This window comes from Pleuronectes platessa, chromosome 7, assembly GCF_947347685.1.
Source record: "Pleuronectes platessa chromosome 7, fPlePla1.1, whole genome shotgun sequence".
Taxonomy (NCBI): domain Eukaryota; kingdom Metazoa; phylum Chordata; class Actinopteri; order Pleuronectiformes; family Pleuronectidae; genus Pleuronectes; species Pleuronectes platessa.
The window spans coordinates 21,254,108-21,275,116 of NC_070632.1; the positions used below are offsets into that span (position 1 = coordinate 21,254,108).

A 21,009-nucleotide genomic window follows, 5' to 3' on the forward strand; every position below is an offset into this window, starting at 1 on the left:
ACACCCTCATATTACAGCAGGAGAGCCTCCACGCCATAGCCATTGCTTCATTTTAAAATCGAATGTGTTGGAGTAAAGACCTCATTTGTCACTGTTCCAATACCTTTTGGTGTTCATGCCTTTTTCAGTGACAAACAGTTTAAGGATTTAACGTGCTATTCATGACGCTGGGTACAACTCTGTAGAGCTATTATGTAGTGTGAGAAAGAATACTTTCAGAGTGTTAGTAAACATAACTAGAGTATACAGGCTCAATATGAATGGAATTCTTATTTCATTAGAATTCTAATAATGTCATTTTGTTGTTTGTATTCAGCTTCAATTTTCAGGATAGTTAGTTATATATGTATTTTCTTAGAAATGGGGATAATAGACTAGGCCAGGCGTGAAGACACTGAGCCCACTCCTCTGGGTGATTCCTGGAGATGGATAACGTGTTTGTATTTTTGGACATTAGGTCAGAGGCCATGTAACATCAACTTGCTAATGCAATTCCAATCATACCGATGTAGTTTATTATTAGTTGTTTGTGTGATATGGGTTCCTCCAATGAGGATTAATCATAGCAAAATGATTCCTTGGTAAATACACAAACAGGCTTGAATTAACTACAGTGCCTTGCATAAGTATTCACCCCCTTTGGACTTTTCTACATTTTGTCATGGTATAACCACAGATTAAAATTTATTTCATCGTGAGTTTATGTAATGGACCAACACAAAATAGTGCATCATTTGGAAGTGGGGGGAAATATTACATGGATTTCACAATTATTTACAAATAAAAATCTGAAAAGTGTTGAGTGCATATGTATTCACCCCCTTTACTGTGAAACCCCTAACAAAGATCTGGTGCGACCAATTGCATTCACAAGTCACATTTGCAAGTCACATAATTAGTAAATAGGGTCCACCTGTCTGCAATTTAATCTCAGTATAAATACACCTGTTCTGTGACGGACTCAGAGTTTGTTGGAGATCATTACTGAACAAACAGCAGCATGAAGACCAAGGAGCTCACCAAACAGGTCAGGGATAAAGTTGTGGAGAAATATGAAGCAGGGTTAGGTTATAAAAAAAATATCCAGAGCTTTGAACATCTCTCTGAGCACCATAAAATCCATCATAAGAAAATGGAAAGAATATGGCCCAACAGCAAACCTACCAAGAGGAGGCCGTCCACCCAAACTGAAGAGTCGGACAAGGAGAAAATTAATCAGAGAAGCAACCAGGAGGGCCATGGTTACTCTGGAGGAGTTGCAGAGATCCACAGCTGAGGTGGGAGAATCTGTCCACAGGACAACTATTAGTCGTCTACTCCACAAATCTGGCCTTTATGGAAGAGTGGCAAGAAGAAAGCCATTGTTGAAAGGGATCCATAAAAAATCCCGTTTGGAGTTTGCCAGAAGCCATGTGGGAGACACAGCAAACATGTGGAAGAAGGTGCTCTGGTCAGATGAGACCAAAATTGAACTTTTTGGCCTCAATGCAAAACGCTATGTGTGGCGAAAACCCAACACTGCCCATCACCCTGAGCACACCATCCCAACAGTGAAACATGGTGGTGGTAGCATCATGCTGTGGGGATGCTTCTCTTCAGCAGGTACAGGGAAACTGGTCAGAATAGAGGGAAAGATGGATGGAGCCAAATACAGGGAAATCCTTGAAGAAAATCTGATGCAGTCTGCAAAAGACTTGAGACTGGGGCGGAGGTTCATCTTCCAGCAGGACAATGACCCTAAACATACAGCCAGAGCTACAAAGGAATGGTTTGGATTAAAGAATGTTAATGTCTTAAAATGGCCCAGTCAAAGCCCAGACCTCAATCCAATAGAGAATCTATGGCAACACTTGAAGATTGCGGTTCACAGACGGTCTCCATCCAATCTGACTGAGCTTCATCTTTTTTGCCAAGAAGAATGGACAAACCTTTTCATCTCTAGATGTGCAAAGCTGGTAGAGACATACCCCAAAAGACTTGCAGCTGTAATTGCAGCGAAAGGGGGTTCTACCAAGTATTGACACAGGGGGGTGAATACTTATGCACCCAACAGATGTCAACTTTTTTCTTCTCATTATTGTTTGTGTCACAATAAAATTTATTTTGCACCTCCAAAGTACTATGCATGTTTTGTTGATCAAACGGGAAAAAGTTTATTTAAGTCTATTTGAATTCCAGTTAGTAACAGTACATAATGGGAAAAAGTCCACGGGGGGTGAATACTTATGCAAGGCACTGTATTTGCTGCCAACTTTGATACAAGAGGATGGTATTATACGGATAGAGGAGCTTCATGTTGCAGTTTTATTGCCACACATAAAGTAAAGCATCACTCCCCCGATGAAGCCTTGTTGATCAGTATGATCAGTATGAACTATAGTTCAGTGCAAAGGTTGGTCTAATGTACTATAGATGCCTTAATATAATATAATATGTCAGGGTTGTCTTGGCTCTATCTTCCGTTAAAGCATGTTCCTAATCTCAAACTTCAATCGAGACTTCATTCAAAATGTCATACTTCAAATCTGAAACTAACTGTTAAAATAACTTTTCATTCAGCCATCCTTTAAAGAGCACACTACCAGAATGGCAGGTAGTAGAGATCATACCTTCATCAAGACTCTTTAGCTATAGAACAGGAAAAATGTTGGAAAATGTAAAAAAAAAACTCTTACATTTTTACAGAAAGTGAAAAATACAGTTCCCCCACCTTGATCCACACCAAAATGTAGTTTCATAGTTTCACTAGGTTTTGTGGAAATCGTTTTAGTTATTTTTTTGTAATGTGGCTTACAAACAAACAAACCAACTAACAGGAAAAACTTGTAATAAACTTAACCTTCTCATGGGGCTAATGAGGCATTTCAACCAAAACACAAACATTCATATAGCAATAGTTACAAGTAGCCCTAGTGATAAAGTCCACACTTCTGTCTACAGTTGCCAGAAAAGAGGAGTTGAGTAGAACATTACAGGGATGTCACACACAGTATGATTGACTAACTGAGAAAAAGGTGGATTTAGTTCTGAATTTATCCGCCGAGGAGAACTGTTAAAACTCAGCACCACTTGTTACTATAGCACTCTATAAACTCACTGCGGCCTTTGCTCAACCCAATTTTCCATGTTCTCTTTCATTAGTGCAGCAGTCACTGTAACCATGACAACTTCTTTGACTGCCCCATCAAGCTGTTGCTTTATTTACTACTTAGCTGCTGATGTTTTTAAGTCTTATGTGCAAGCCATAATCTTTTCAAAAACTACTGTTTGACAACTAGCTGACAATAAGATTCCTAATCATAGGCAGCTGTTTTTGATAAACACACACACACACAAATACAAACACACACACTCCTGTGAACATACGGGGTTGGGAACACGTGATAGTTGAGTGCAGGATGTATTTCTGTGCATATACAAAAGGATTTGGGGACTCGTGCTGTGTAATAGGTCCAGTAAAGAGCGTGTGTGTGTGTGTGTGTGTGTGTGTGTGAAAGAAAGTGAGTTAACGAGGAGGACCCACAGTGAGTCCAGTAGGTTGTGTAATAGGTCCGAGGCCCTTTAATGATGCAGTGCAGGTGAGAAATGCACCTTGCTGTGCCCAGCTTCAACCCAGCTCCTTGATGTTTGTCCTCCAGAGGCGCAGACCGGGACAATTTGTACCAGACAAGAACCTCACAGAATGTGAAACAGATTGGATTTGGTTCTGGGACAGTGCCTTGTGTTCAAGACAACAAGACCTTTGTGTTTGTGTTAATAAATGTGATGTTGGAAATGCCCTGCGCCTGCTCACTGACAACTTGCTGTTCTGCTGGCTTAAGAGGAATTAACGTCACAATTATTATCATAGTCAAAACATGGGGGGGGGATACAGTAAGTCCTTAAAATGTTCTGAAATATGGTCATTAAATAACAAACACTATTGTTCATAGGGGGTTTTCTGCAGTTTTGTACTTTGAAACATATTTAGTATCAAATATCTTTAAAGTTGATCTAATTTGTATTAGGGTTAGGATTCATTCAAATGTGGGATTTGAAAGTTGTTACTTGTTATAATGAACCCACAGAGGAGTATTGTTAGTATGCAGACTTCCTCAGCTTCAGGGTGTTTTAGTTGGCTTAGCTTTACATCCCCGATGTTTTATGCTGCCCTGAAGTGAAAGTGAGAGGCCTTGCCTTCCCAAAACTGTATTCTGAGCTTCTCTGATTCAAGTCTAATTTAGCTCTGTCCTGTTATTGTTGACTTTTTACCGTCTGCCTGGAAAGAAACTTTGCATTTGACACCATCCCTAACGAACAAGCTGCCAGTCAATCCTGGGTTTGGCCACTGTTTGCCTATTCCAGATCCCGACACCTGTTGTGAAGAGCTGCGAACACTTGGGCTTTACGGGAGCTGCATCAGACCCGCGGTTGTTGCTAGCTCTTTTTATCTCTCCCTTTAGCCACTGGATCACACCCAATTAGGCCTCAGTCCAGTGGCGTTCCTGTCTGGGCTGTTTAAAGTGGCAACCTCATTTCCAGCCACCAGCGTCTGTCATCTCACATTAGTATACAACTGAAACGTAAATCGACGGATCACATTGTAATTACAGAGCTTGAGAAAGGTTGCATGACGTAACGTTACAAAGCTCTGACAACAAGTGTGATGAAATTAATCCATTGGGGGAATATAGAACAATGTAAATATTAGGTACAGGTGCAACAGTAATAATTAAGTAACAATCTAACTTGCATAATCAATCTTAGATAATGTTCCAGCTGTTTGAGCATATAGTGCATATTATTTGAACATGCAGAATATGTTAAATAATCTGGCTCTGAACTGTTTGCTTTAATGCTCTGATCACTGTTAAATAGTCAATAGTCTAAATTTCGTTTTGGTAACAAAAGAAAACATTTGCCTGACTTGAGAGACATAAGAACTGCATATTCAGACATGCAGTGTACCAAATACTAGCAGTGAAGCAGCGGTGTCGTACAACAGGCTATGCAGTGTGGGCCTGTTGGTTGTTCCACCACTGAAATCTTAAATTAAATATTGGAGGAATTGCCATGAAAAGACATTTTAGGTTTCCCAAATGCTATTGCTAATGCTACTCACTTAAGGTCATACATTGTTTTACCCAATTGTTTGGTTTATTAAAAATTCCACTTCCATCACTGTGAATACATTGCTTTGGACGCATGCACACACATTTGTGGACACACCAAACCAACAACAGCATGTTGGATTTTGTCTTTAGCTCAAAGCAAAGCCTCATTAGCATTGAAGACTATGAACACCAGCGAAAGAATCCAAGTCAGTGCATTACAAAAGTGTAATGGTTGTAAATTTTACATTTGAGCTTTAATCTCATTTACCTTTTTCTTGGTTTTAGCCTGTGAAAGAAAATACTGCAGTGAAGAGAGTAATTACTTATTGGTAAAAACCTAGATTTAAAGGTCCATTCTCACAGTCGCTATAGTTTTTACTTTATTTGACATGTTTAGTTGTTGCTAATAGTTTTTTATCATTTCTTTTAATATCAAAAAATGGGTTCATGCATTTCGGAATAAGTCAAAAGATTGACAATCATAGGAGACGTTTGAAGTCCATCGTTCAATTCTTCAGCAGATTGTCATGTTTGTATTGAAAGATCTGGGAAACCTGAAGGTGTTTAAACAGTAATAAATTCTGGTTATATAGTGCAGCTAACTCATGCTCTACTTGGTTGAGCTAAATCCAAACGATAAACAGACTCTTCACAAGCTAGAAAGTAGAAAGTCCCTTTAGAGGAGGAGAGTCCACGAGCCTCTTCACATTCAGACAGGACGTGTCAATGACATCTCAGCACTACAGCCTGTTGCTGCTTTGTGAGAAACCTAAACTGACCTGCATCTTTCGCAGTGTGTGCGTGTGTGCGTGTGTGCGCGTGCGTGTGTGGGTGTGTGGGTGTGTGTGTTTGCAGTCTGAAGTCATGCTGTGTTTTGCTGGGAAGCTGCTCTGGGAACGAGCTGACCGATTCACTTCACCCTCTCAGCTCCTCCAACCTCCCCTCCTCTGGGCTTCATGGCTTCATTCCACTCTCTTTTACTGCACCCCTCCTCCTTGCCTCCTCTCCCCCCTCTACCCATAACCCTCTTCATCTTTCACCTCTACTTCCCTGTCTTCTTTCTGATTTCAAGTTGTTTAGCTGGTCATGTTGCAGTTCCATCTCTGGGATCGATCCCTGAGAGAGACGAATAGGTTTGGGTCCGGTCACGTAAATACGTTAGCTTGAATGTTGCCTAGTGGACTAGGGAGAAATGTCAGTCTTTCCCTAAAAATGTAATGGATTTTAAGGACTTCTAGTTTGTAAATTGAAACAAAGTCTTAGAAGATGTTTTTGACAATATGTTGTGGATTAGATAAGGTAAATAATATGTTAATTGAATTCATACATTTTTTTCAATAGGGTCTTTCCTCTTTTTGCTTTAGAGCTGTGGCATTCAGTTTGTCAGTAGATTCTAATTTAAGTTACTTGGAATCATGGAAAATATGACTTCAGCGGTTTTCCATATCCTGCCCCCTGTTCTGTGAAGTCACCTCTTTCCTGTGTGAGTTTTAGCCAATGGCATTAGACCTCATGTTGACAGACATGTCATTAACAGTGGCAGCAAGGCATCACCAATGTGATAACACATTACAAACTGATTTATTATTGCTGTATCATGTACAATATATTTCAAGAGACCATCCTGTAAGATGGATGGATCATCGTCAAATTAAAAGAATCAGTGGTAGAGAGAAAAGAACAGAAATGTGAACTTGGCTTCCCACCTGCAGACAAAGAAATTAGGTTTTGATGGAATTCATGGCAAAAGCCGCAGGTAGAGATAACAAATATCAAACCCCAGGTCTTTGTGGGGGTTGGTGGAGTCTTCACACTTTCACCATGTACCCCTGACAAAGTTCGTTTTGATCTGAATTTCTTGTTTTGGATGGTGGTCTGTATAATGAGTGGAAAAGGATTGATAAAGGAACCCCAAGTTCAAACAAACTGCGGTTTAAATCGCTGACAGTCCAACCAGCACATTAAACTGACACATGTTACATCTGGCAGAAGCTGGAAGCCTTCAGGTCTCATGTATGGTATGTATTCTGTTGTACATATTATCTCAGACACATCGACTTTCTCTCTAAATCAAACATTGAAATAAAACCAGCATAAAAACAAACCACAAGAGAGATTTAAAATATCAATTATCTAAGTGTTCATGTGGTCGTGTAGCATAAACAGACACAGTGTTCCTGGAGGGGAATGCTCCCTCGTCTCCAAGTCTGTCTATAAATAAACAGGTTGTCCCTGTGGTTCATACTGACTCAGTATCAACAGAGACCAGGGGAGCCAGACCAACCTCCACAACATGACGTGCTTATTGATTTATACCAGCATCACTTCGCTGCCTTCTTACGTAGATTCAACAGAACGTCAACACCATGAAAATCGTCACTTACATTAATAATGTTGATATGATGTTACAGTTACAGCAATTGTGCATACACAATGGTAATGATGCATCTCCCTTGTGAAACAAACCCATTTTCAGTTAAAGGTCTATGGTTGGTAATTTGTTTTATCTTATTTTTTTTAATCCTCTTCACATCCTCATCCTTAAATAAAGTCGGCCTAAATATCTTTTTAAATAAAGCTGGTGTGTGTGTCCCAGGAATGTAAAGCCATTCGCTTTGCAGTCCTCACAGGTTTGTATTGTCTCCGGCTCCGATCAGCAGTAATAGAAACATGACGCCCGGCTTAAAGCGCCAATTTCGCTTCTTTATTTTGGCAGTTAAGACATTGATGCTGCACTTTTTCTGCAAAGTATTATGACGCCCAATGAATATTTTTGATGAGAGGGCTGATGGGAGGGGGTGAGATGTATCAGTCAAATTTCCTTGGTAGCTTCTCCAGGATTACCAACCCTAGCATCTCATGTTTTGGTCAGTGCTCCGTAGGTGCTACAATCACAAACATTAGATTTCATTTATATTATTCCAATAACAATATTAACGGTAAATAACATTTAATTGAATTTGCATGTCTCAGACACAGAAACAACTTTACTGTGGCGATAATGGCGGGTAAAACCAGCACTGAGCTGTAGTCAAGATGTGGTTAGCATAGATGAGCATTATGAGTGGAGGTCGGGGTCAGTGTTTAACACATTTAAAGCAGACTTGTTTCGACAATATGAAAATAATAGTTAAGTGTTTAGTCACTGTATTTCTTAACAAATATTCATGTCGTGCTGAGCATCTTTAGTTGGACAGTCAGCAGGCACAAGTTTTTTTCTTTTTTTCTCCGTACACTCATGAGGTGAACCAACCTGTCAAATTTACTGGGACTACAAGACTTTGGGATGCTGTATCACAGTCACTGTGTCTGGAAAGAAAAAGTTTCAGCAGGTCAAGTCTCTGTTATAACTTGCGGTTGGATAGTGTTTCCTGAAGGAGGGAGAGAAGACGTACAGCACCTGAGCTGGTGTGTGACTTTACAAGATTTGCTTCTCCCTCCCCTCTGCAGTCCCATGACATTTGGGTTGCTGTAGTAACAGGGGGCGTCCCATCACGGTGGGCACGGGGTGATTTGCAGATCCGGGAATGTGGCCTGTGGTGTGTACCTCACCTCTTGATCCCTGTGGACCTGGATAATGTCACACTTTCTCTCTCTTTCTCATTTTGCTCACATAAGGTGGGAGCACAGTTCTTGAACATGCTAGCCAACAATTTTTGAGAGTACCTTCGCAAATTTGTGTTCACACATTTTACAACTTTGTGCCCAGTATTGATAGTAGCTGATACTTTGGGGACACAAGTCTGATAAAGTTATTTATAAACTTGAAGTGCAACTCCCACCTCTCACCAGATTCAAGATTATCTTTAATTTATTTCTTTAAAGAAATCAAAGCATAAGACAAATATATTTATGCATGGACGTATATTTTTCAAAATATACCTCCACTTTTCAGCTATGGCTGCATTGACATGAATATTGCTAACCATTTGAATGGTTCTGTGTTTACGAGTATACAAAGAAAATGTTCTGTTGTTTCTCACTGTGTGTGAATTTGTGTGCCCGTCTGATTGACACAAGTTGGGTTCTGATTGTACAAGTACAGGTTGAACTGCCAGAGGCCGCCGCAGTGTCGGCTGTTGCGATGATTCTTGAGGAGAGGATCATGCTGAGTGTTGGCTCTGGGGTTCTTGGTTCCTGTCTCTGCACTGTAAACGACAGATATAAACACTCTGTGATTTAAAGAACTGTTGAGTTCATGTGTGTCGCCATGACCACATTTACAGTCGACCTGAAATTGCACCCAGGGGGACTGAAGTGAAATAACAGGGAACAGTATGAACAGTTATAAATGAATAAGAATAAGACATAATAAGATCCAATTAGTTAAACTTCTTCACATGTCTGAAACACTGATTTTAGAATGTCATTCAGTAGATTGACTACCTCGCCATTGTTGTTTTTTTTGGGGGGAAAACAATTATATTGTTGAAAAACACAATGTCAAGTCAATTGGGAAACTGCATGCCTCCTGCTATGGATCCACACCAACATTTAATGGGTTCTTCTCTTACTAATATCTAATTATTCTGCCAGATATCATGGAAACATGTATAGTTGTTTCTGTGCAATTTTACAACAAGCTCAGAAATAAACCAACAAACAGACAGGATGAAGACATAACCACCTTAGCGGAGGTAATGTCAAGGAATGTTGCTCTGAGAATTTCACCTAAACTTTACTGTAGTACAATTTCCACATAGTGTAAATATATAACAATTAATGTAACAATGAAACCATATATTGCACAATCTTCGTGATTTCTTCCACTCTTACTCATCATGTAAATATGTATTTGTTTTAGTAGAGTTAGGGTGAATTCTAACTCTAAATATGGTTAACATGTGTCAAGATAATTAATATTATGAACGGCACCAACTCACTCATTCTATATTGAGACAAACTGTATTGGAAAATACTCACCATTGCTCAACTGGTGTGTAATGCTTGTAAAGTACAGTAAAGCCATACATTTATCCCTGTAACCTATACTACACATAGACATACAGTAACAGCACAGTGACCTACACACACTAATGAAGTGAAATCCAGGGTAAGATGAGATTGCTTGTTAATTACAATGACTCCATTTAAATTCTATTGCAGTCAATCCCCAACCATGTTTCGTAAGCAGAACTGGAGTATTTATGTATATATATTGTATCATTTAATTGCTTCAAATCTTAGTAAGATCTTATGTTGAATATGCTGTCATGAGCACCTTTCAGTATATCATAATTGAGTTCATGTCTATGTTATTTTATAAACACTGCAAGAAGAAAATAAAACATTTATCGATTTTTATAGCTTTTTTGCAAGCAGGGGCATGTGGTTTTCAAAATAAGAATCAATATTCCCTTGCTTAGATGGTTGACATGTTGCACAGTCAATTTTGGTGAGACTGAACAATGTTTCAAAGGTGCAGAGCGAGGTATTGTCTTGTGCAAGTTTGTCAGTGAAAACAACCTTTTTTGTATTACATGTGGTAATACATTTTTGATGATTAAAATATGAATTAGTCGAGTACAAAGAACATGTTGATACATACAGTCTGTGACAGTCTATTTCAAGCCCGTTTCAATAGACATGTGCTGGCGTATGTGTGCTGTTGGTGGTTGCAGTGAGACAAGAGTGGTGTAGGTGATCAAGGAAAGGATTTCAGGGGATTATTTCTCAGCTGCCGCGGCCCATGTTTCCTGATGGAGGAATACTCCTCGAAATGCCATCAGCTGCTGGGTACAGGATATAGGATAAGATAGAGAGAGGCAGGACCCAGGATGACCTATGGAACATTGTGGTTATAATTATCTGAAAGCGGAGGAGTAGTGGAACACTGAATCTTAAAATTTCATTGCAATAGCATTTCAAAATGTGAATGAATATTGTGGCCAAACCACTGGAAATCTTTAGATTTTTTAACCATTAATTTCAACTGATATTTTTTCTGTCCCAAAACACATGTTTATGTATAGGATTTACGTATACATAATAGTTTTTGTTTCCATTATTTCTTTTACAAACAGAAACATGTGCCAACTAGTTGTGGAAAGTTACTAAGTATATTTATTCAAGTACTGTCCTTAAGCAAAGTACAAGTAGCCTACACAAAACTGCACTTGACTATTAGTGTTGTTATCAGTTTATGAAATACAATGCACTATCTTGGATATCTTAGAAGTGAATGAAGAAGTTAATATTAGGTCAATCTTTACCAATTACAACATTTAAATATAGTACTTAATGTTAATATAGCACTAATTATGGTCCAATAATATTTTAATACAACACTAAAAAAGGCCATAGTGAGTTTTACTTTTGATATGTGTATTACATTTCAGTACTGATACTAGTGTAGTTTTAGATAAGTAAATAGAATGTAGGGAAAGGAATTACCTGTATTCATTACTTATACTGTGTATCATTTCTGTACTTCAGTAAATTACGACTTTCACTTCCATTCAAACTGCTGATAAACCTTACTTCGAGGTTTTATATTGGTGTTTTTGCCACACTATGTCCTTGTGCTAAGCTCATGCAACTTTGGCAGGGTCTTGTAGGAAAACTTGTCATCCCCAAGGACATTCACTCACACATACGTATGCAGCCTTTGGCCGACCAACTTCCTGCTCAATAACCCCTCGCCACCTGCCAACATGTCATGAATAACATGCACCAAATCAAATGGGCTATGATGGAAAAGGAAAAATAAAACATGTGCATGCGTGTATGCATAGATACTCCACACACACACACACACACACACACACACACACACACACGCTCATTTAAAATGGAATCAAAAATGTCATGTGATGTCACTCGGGTGGCAGCGTGATAGTGGCTGACCTTACATAGACTCAAAATAGAGCTGAGGAGGCATTTGCACGTTCAAATGCATGACTTACTACCTTGCTGGGGGTGTGTGTGTGTGTGTGTGTCTGAATGAGTGTTTGCTTGCAAGTGTGTCAGGAAACAGGATGCCCCGGTGTCTAACCCTCTTGGGGTGTCATCCATGGAATGCATGACGAAAAGAGCAGCCGTTTAGGCCACGCCGTCACTCATGAAAACTGCAAAGGATATCCCATGAGATTGGCCATTGATATGCAGGAAGCCTGTCACCTTAGAGCCACGAGCGTAAGATGCATGACACAGATGCCTCTCTTGGTCATACTCCAAGTTAATATTAGTAACTATGGATGACACTTGGGTTTGCTCTTGAGTTTCTGATGTTTGTGTTGCCTTGCCCACTGTGTGACACCTACTGCAGTAATGGATTGTGATATAGTTGGTAAGTGTGTGTGTGTGTGTGTGTGTGTGTGTTGTGTGTTCGTGTTTGGTGCGTGTGGCCTTGACTTATCTATCACTCGGCTTGGATGTAAGCCGATTTGAAGTCAATTTCACAAAACTAGATAAAGAATATATGAAGAGAAAAACACATTTTTTATTGTCCTGATGTACAAATTATTACAATCCTCCTTCAAGGAGCATAATCACATTATTTTGTAAATCTTCTTTGTTGAGTGCAATTTCTGAGCTGATCTTCTCTTTAAATTGTACAAGGTAATGATGACACCACAGATCTGTAAAAGGACATGACCCCTGGACCAATACTACCAAAGAACTTGCAGAGTAAGAGTTTGTGATAGACCCTCTTTAGACCTGGTTATAATATCCTTCCTGGGATATCCGATCACAAGCGGGCCGCTCAAAGTAGAAGACATTTCATGTCTGGACGTGTCTTAGTGGTGACATGCTGTCGAGACAATGATGGCTAGTTTGAGTGATAAAACAGTTTAAAGCCCATTCAAACTCCAAACCACTTGCAAAGAGGATGATTGAGCCCTCAGCACTGAAACCTGATTTATGCATCAATGTCTCAAGACAAAATGTCTCGATATCACTACGTTTTATTCTGATTGAAAGAAGCATAATACCTAAACAGAGTGGTCAAACTAACAAACGGAATCATTGAAGTTACAATGAGGAAGAGTTGAGTATTTCAGTGAACTATTAAATCACTCTGTTTCAGGCCTTGATGTCACCCATGACATTATTTTATGTGACAACAATATTACAATCAATGATAGTAGAATTCTCTGTATCTATTTGTTGTGATATTTCTGTCACATTTTTTGGGATTTGTTTCGACTGAGCTGAAGTCCAGAAACAAGAGTAGGTTTATTTGCACAGGAATGAATTTTTTTGTATTAAAGGAAATCAGTGTTTAAGATGCAAGTTGAGGAAATGGGTCTCCAAACAGATCAAAGAACATCTGGCCTGTCTCTCATGTGAGAGAAGACATCTGCATTGGCAAGATTGAGCTGCAGTGTGAAGGTACCCAATTGACATCAACCCTGTATGTACTGTAGCATAGTGAGAATGACAGAATATGTTGTGAGATGATGATGAGAGAAAGCAGAGCTTCAGTCTAATGACAGTAATTTGTTTTAAAGTCAGGGACAGTGACCGAGTTGGTCAGTGCATGATTCAGCTGCTATGTGACATCAGCAGGCATTGCAAAATGATTTGTGATGTCCTGAGTAACCTCCCTGAACAAATAGGCCACAGTGAAAAATGATTCATCACTTTCCCGGTCCCTTATGGTTTCAGTCAAAACAACAAATGCTGCTTATCTCACTTATGGCTCTTGTTGCTGTTTAGTTGTATTGACATTATTCTTATGAGACTTCTTGAGCTTGATTTTGGCTAATGTGAAACACTTAAGAATGAGACAATATCAAAACCCAGTCTATTAATAAGTTGCAAGTAAACATTGTTTATTAATAAATGTCTTTGGATATAGAATCATAGAGATGTACTTCCAGAACATTGCTGCCTACATTGTTTGTGGCTGTCAGTCAAGTAGGCAGATGTCAAATGTCTCATGGGAATGTTGTCTAACAACATCTGCAGCCCCATTAACTCTATTAAGGGCAGTTAAGGTCCTGTTTATAGTCTTTGTTCCCATTATACTTATTTGTCGATGACTTGTTCAACTTTTGTTGTATATTCTCTCAGAGTCTGTCTAATTTTCTCAGTTGCTCCAGTTTCCTCCCACAGTCCAGATACATCCAAACCAGGTGGATTTTCTCTCTTGATTATTGTGCATTCAGATTATGTGTGCATATACGTCAGTGTGGGTGCCTTGCTGCTCATGCACAAGGAGATGTCCCGACACAAGGACTTCACTATCGCTTCCTCACATTGTTTAGCCCTCCTGCAGCTATGTTTACATGAGCACAGTGTTAACACTGTAAGCAGAGCCACCAGCCATGATTCTCTTCAGACACACACATCACGGTGAGTCTTAAGTTACATAATTCTTATCATATTTACTTTGTCCGCCAAACAGTATTTTGCCCTGACAAAGCAATAGATAAATAACATAAATGTGAATTGTGAGCAACATTGATTGTGAGCATTGGATACAAAACAGATTTCTGCTTCTAGTATGTTAAAAAACATTTGAAATCTAGAATTCAGTAGAACACATACCTCTGCCAAGGCCCAAAAGTCACCTTCAATTTAATCAAGATCCACCAAATTATAAACACTAATAGATGTCAGTCCTCTAAAGTCCTCGCCATCCAGTGAAGTATATTTCTACTTTTTTCCAGATTCAGATAAGGTCACAGTGACCTTGACCTTTTGACCTTTGACCACCAGAATCGCATAAGTTCATCCTTGAGTCTTAGCGAATATTCGTACCAAATTTGAAGAAATTTCCTCAAGGCATTCTTTAAACCATATTCAACTAAATCAAAAAATCAGTTTATTTAATCTAGTTGAATTCCCTCAATTGAATACAATGTATGTTTGTCACAGGTTTGACCGGTTGTTATTATCAATCCACACAAACTGTTTCTCAATTTTGACTTACAGAGGTAGAAAAACAACATAACATGTTTGTGTAATGCAATAGTACACAAACATATCACAACCTTAGAGGCTCCAAAACTGCCATAGAGTTGAATCAACACCCCTGTTATATTTATTCTTGGTAAAGTAAATAATCTTTTCTAAGCTTGCCATTTTCCTGCCATATGGATCAGAAAATTGCACAATCTCTTCAAGGACTGTCCAGCACTTTGGAAAATGTAGCCTATAGCTTTGGAATCTTTCAACCTTGACTTGTTAGGGGAACCTTTCTCCCTGCCACAACTCTCTTCTTGATTTTCCCTCCTCTCTCTTCCAGTCATCCTCCCTGATTTTACCAGTAAATGTATTACACCGTTTAACTGTGTCTACATACCACCCCCCCTTGTATAAATCTGTCAAAGCCCCCTCACCCAACTCTTCTCATATGTTTATTTTGAGGGGGGTGACTGCTCTGGAGGCCGGAACCATGCATGACTGAAAGGGAAGGAGGAGAGTAGGAGGGACCTAGCGAGCACAGGGAGCAGGGAGGGAGAGAGAGAGACTGAGTGGGTGAGTGAGTTGCTATAAAAGAGAGTGTTGGAGCTGCTGGTGGCATTAACTTCAGCAGACAGAGATTCACACACTCAAAACAGCCACATCAGGAGCGGAAAGAGACATCAGCAGAGTTGGAAGAGAAGCTCTGACACGGAGGAGTTTGATCAGAGCTTAAGAGCAGTTGCATCTTTAAATTGTTGGAAGTTGGACTTGGAGGTTAGAGGAATCTGTTTGCCTTGGACTGACTCTTGCTTTGTTGCTCCTGAGAAACACGTTTCTTTGAATAGGACAAGGCACAGGAAACAACAAGGACAGACAACATTGAGAGTTTGTCTCTGAGCAGCTGACTGTCTTCTCTCAGCTGCTTTCACACCTAATTAATTTGATTCAAAGAAGATTTTCTTTTGTACCCTTCCGGGCTTCCTTTCAACCAATGGCTGCTGTGCGTCAGATGGTTATGGAGGCCTCTGGCTTCCATGTCCTGCCAGCCCACCTTATGGCCTCAGCCATGGAGGAGTTCCCCCAGCAGCTGCCTGTCCCAAAGGCTCCAGCGAGGGGCAAGAGCCGCTCACGCCGACCTCGCGAGGCTCGCTTCAAAACACAGCCTGTCACCTTTGCTGAGATTGCAGAGGTAGAAGAAGAGGGTTCCTCGCCCTTGGAGGAGGAGAGGGCACGGCGCTCCTTCCTTCAGTCCCTGGAGAACCTGCGGCGGAGCACGCAGACCCTCCACTGCCCACCGGCTGCACATCACAGCTGCACCCCTACACCCACACAGGCCAGCCTGGACTCCAGTGACTCCGACTCCACCCAGTGAGGGCTGAAACACGCCCACCTTCTCTCACCTGCGTTCCTTGCTTCGCCTTGACGCCGCTTCATATGGAGGCCAACTGAACTGAACCAAACTGGCCTGTTTGCCAGCCTGTCTGTGTGTGTGTCTGTACGCTGCTGCTTTCATACGAAAATCTGCATTTAATATGTACTCATACTAACATATCAAAACACAGAATATAGTTTGAAGATACACTTGATGCATATGTGTAAAGATGTCTACCAGTGCCAAAGGCTGGTTGTAATGAGTGTAAAGTTAGCAGATGACGCAGTGTTGAAGACACAACTCTTTAGATGAATTCCTTTTCTACTGTCGATGTCTGTGACAAGATTTTTCTACTTGACCATAAAAAGGACTGTTAAAAATGTCACTGTTGTGACTATTGGGACTTACCACACTGTAAATACTAAAGCAATGTACTGAGCATCCAAAGTGACCCAGCCGTCACTAAGCTTTGTCAAAAGCTTTGTCCGGTTTCACAATGAATGAAATCTCTGCTCTACGAATCCAAGCAATGCCTTTTTAAATGTCTTTATTTATTTTCTTATTTTTATCATAACCAAGCAGAGTTGTAGATGTGATATTTTATTGCTCTTTCTCACTTCTAAAGTCCTGACTTTCAAAGTAAATCATAACCTTTATACCTGTTGTACTTTATATATATGTTACAATATTTGTGATATATACTTTAATAAATATTTTTAACTATTTTGAGGTGTTCTCCTTTCAATTTGAGATGCAGCTGTGAAGAAAATTACCTTAGTGGGGAACGAGCTGTACTGTTTAATAATTCATGAATGAGAGATTTCTAATATTATGTGAGCAGAGACAGTAAGCCAATCTGATTTAGACCATTAGTCAAGGAACATTGGGACATCATAGGTGAGATAAAAAAGAAAACCCAATTAGAGAAGCTAGGGACAAAATCAAGGCTGCATAAAAGAGGAAGTTGTTGGATAGTGGAAAGTGATGCATTGCCTTTACTGACTGTCCATCACCCGTGTTATCGTTAAGACAATCAGATGTCAGTCACATGTGTAAACACTCGACCTAAGTCTGCCAAATGCTTACTTGGCTGGTGACGTACTTTCAGTAATACAAGGTTCTCATCATTAAGTGCAGCCACAGCAGCCACCAGCCTGCTGAGAGAGAGAGAGAGAGAGAGAGAGAGAAGTGGCCTCTGGAGTCTCGCAGTGAGCCACAGCAGCCATCCCTCCTGCTGCTAATAACCCTCTTCTCCTAATCCACTCTGTGACAAGAGTTACGTGATGCATGAGTTTCCATCTGAGGGCAAGTAAGCCGACAGAGACAATGCCACAGAGAACCTGTTTTGAGTTGTATGGGGACTCACTAAATATAATAGCATTAATAGACATAAATAATTAAATATAATTTGTAAGATGACATCACCTCCAACGTCAACAAAACCATTTGTTGCCCCTGTAGACATAAAAACAAATATACCTAGTTTCAGAATTGGCCTTATTGGCCAAGTATGTTCACACATTTGACTCTGGTTTTACATTGCTTTAAGTGTATTTACATAGAAACATACATACAGCTATAGGGACAAGGACGACACAAAACGGAACAAATGAGTTAAACAATGGTATAAAAATACTTAAATTATAGAGGTGGCTGAAATGTGAAAAGAACGTAGGAAAATATGAAGAATGGTGGAAACACTTATGACCGACACATCGCATACACACCATGACAGTATGTACACAAGCTGTGCAAAGTTGTTTTTATCAAACAAATGTATGGTACTATTTTCAGCTGAGAATTTAAACATGAGTGAACATTTATTTTTATAGCTAACACTGAAATGGCACAGAGGTTTAAAATTTTACAGGCTACGCAGGTGATACCTCTTTGAATTTATCGATTTTATGTCAGAGTCTTTTCATGTTACTGGTTGAATAAGAAAATATTAGCTGCCTATCTTTCAATAGTTATGTTGCACAACGATACAACATGGTGCACTTCTCATATTTTTACACAAAGCACTCTGCTCTGTAGGTGCATATAAGGGGGATTGCTTTTCTACAGCAAGCAAACAGATAATCATAAACTTATACACTGTCAACGTTGAGCTGAAAAAAAAGCAGAACTGCTCGTCTTTTTCACAGCAACGTCAACAACCTGTGATCCTTCAGCAAATAGGGAGGATGACCGTAAACCTGCTGGAAGCATATGGAAGGGTTATGCATATTCGTCATTGTATAGTGCTTGTAGAGCTGCCATACTTACCCACGTCCACGGAAGAATTACTGTCTCTTTTTATGTGTAACAACGCAACTCTTGCAGCATTTTACGTCACAGAGATTTTGGTGAATGAGTGTGTGACATTGCTGAGAGCGAGAAAAACAGGGGTGACAGATTGATCAATTTCGTGTCCCCACTTCCACCTCTTGCTCCACCAACCTTCTTTTAAACTAGAGGAGATTATCCGTGATCAACCCAGAATTTTTTTCTTTACCTGGTCAGGACATATCCCTCGGAGTTAATTTCTCTGTCTGATTAGAACATACGACAGATACTTAGTTTTCCAAGGAAGATAGCCATAACCTAACTTTGGCAAATAATTATGGATTTTTCAATTCATGAGGAGTCGGACAATCCGGTGAGGACTAATAATACACTTTTCTGAGATGTCAGACTTCACTTCAATTCAGCAAGGTTCAAATCTTCACCCCATCCAACATCTGTGATAGAAACCAGACCAAACTGAGCCCTAAAAGCAACAAGTTAAATCTTAAAATCAACAAGAAACCAGTGCAGAGGAGTTTATCGAGGGGTCATACTACCCTGTGATGTATCTTTGTGAACGAGCTGGCAGCAGACAAAATAGCCTAAAATGGGCAATCTTCAGTTAACAACAATCCAACAGACAGAACAAACTGTACAGACCCTAAGTTTGGCTCCAGCTAACAGGCAACATGACATGAAAGCTGAAGATTGACTGAAGAGTGCTTATGCTACAAACCCAGGATGTTATAAAGAGCCAGGGTTTTCTTCTTCTTAATGTATAGATAGAATGGCAAGATGTTTGAGTGGCGACATCACTGCTTCAAGTGCACTACTGTGATGTGTATTAGCTGGTGTCTGACTAGCAAGACAGTTAACCGATATATATAGCTTCCTGCTGCACACGTTTCCTGACACGTGAACATATTTCTCTTAAAACTAGAAGAAAAGCAAAGTACACAAAAATCTCAACCTGAAGGAAGCAAACAGTTCAAGTGAGTCTTTCCAGTATTAATTATCATATTGCAATCTGAAAGTAGATAAAAAGATGAAAACAATTTATGTGATCTACTCAAATGCAGAGGATTACAATTTTTAATCTGACTTTAGGAGACCTGTTTTGGTCTTGTCGCCAAAGTACATGAAGATAAGTAAGACACTGTCTGAAGTGCAGGTAAAAGAGGAACTTCCATCTTTGTGACTGAAGAACAGACAGTTATGATTCCTCAACAAGATGGGTGATCATCCCAAGCTTTGTTTAAGGTTAAAAGACTGTCGGTAGAAATATTGTTATGTAAAGAATCACATTCTGATAAACTGCATGTCCAGATAAAGAAAAATTTTCCAGGTACGAACTGTGGGCGTAGCCAAAAAATAAACAATAGTGTAACCTATTTATTTTTTGAAAAGGATATCCTGGTCAAAAGAGCAAATTCTTATTTTATCAGTTAATTAATACATGACTAATTCATTTTATTTTGTTAAAATGCTCTAATTTTACCCTGTTCTCATTACTCCTAAAAATGTCTGCACACACTTTTGAATGATAAAAGGAGTCTGCTACAATCTTTTTTTTCTATATTTATAATTTTTCTATGTTTTAAAAGTCACATTTGTGTCCAATATATTTGATTTCATTTGACGTCTCTCTCCTTATCATGTCCACGATATTTAATTAATTTGGAAAATGGTCCAGTTCTCTGCGGTTGTTTCTAAAATGAACAGGACACTGGCCTGCTGGGACACTATTGGTGTCACAAGAACAAGGATCAGAAAAGGTTTCCAAGAGGGCATAGGATGAAGACTGCCCCACTCCAATGACGTTTTAAAGACTTCATTGAAATCCTGGCAAGGCTGTTCCATTGATTCTGGCTGACTCATGCACAGGTCAGCATGAATAATGTCTGGTACAATATTTGCTTTGGATCAAAAGTCCTCCCTGCAAAGTCCAAAGCGGGTGCTCAGTGATTCCCACCACACAGAGCATTATGGCCAGCAGCCTGCTGGGGCTACTGTTTGCACTGTTTCTGTCTAAGAGCTCACATCCGCAAACCTTCCCGAACAGTTTTTGATTCATCTTTTTATAGCATTTACATCAATGGATGCATGATGACGAATGATTCATGTCCGTTGAAATGGAATTAACTTATTATTATACTAATGTTATCATAGGATGTTAGTTTTAGAGGTAAGGAGCAACGGAAAGTGTTATTTTAATGTTTTATCAAAGCAGTAGAAGAGCACTCAAGGTCACCTTACACGGCAGATAAAAACACAACAACATAAGAAACAATGTATCAAAAACATCAATAAAATAAATAAAATGAAATGAAAAGTGAATAATAAATGTGGCTGATTCTTTGACCCATTAAATCCATTTGAGGTGTTTATTTACCAGTGATGCGGCTGCAGACACGATTTATT

At 39.5% G+C, this 21,009-nt stretch overlaps 1 protein-coding gene across 1 annotated transcript; it reads left to right on the top strand.

Moving 5' to 3' along the window:
- Positions 1-15,494: 15,494 nt before the first annotated feature.
- Positions 15,495-17,045, top strand: c7h11orf96 (chromosome 7 C11orf96 homolog). The gene has a single exon (XM_053426531.1). The coding sequence runs from the start codon at positions 15,940-15,942 to the stop codon at positions 16,318-16,320; it is 381 nt and encodes a 126-aa protein (XP_053282506.1). The 5' UTR covers positions 15,495-15,939; the 3' UTR covers positions 16,321-17,045.
- Positions 17,046-21,009: the final 3,964 nt, after the last annotated feature.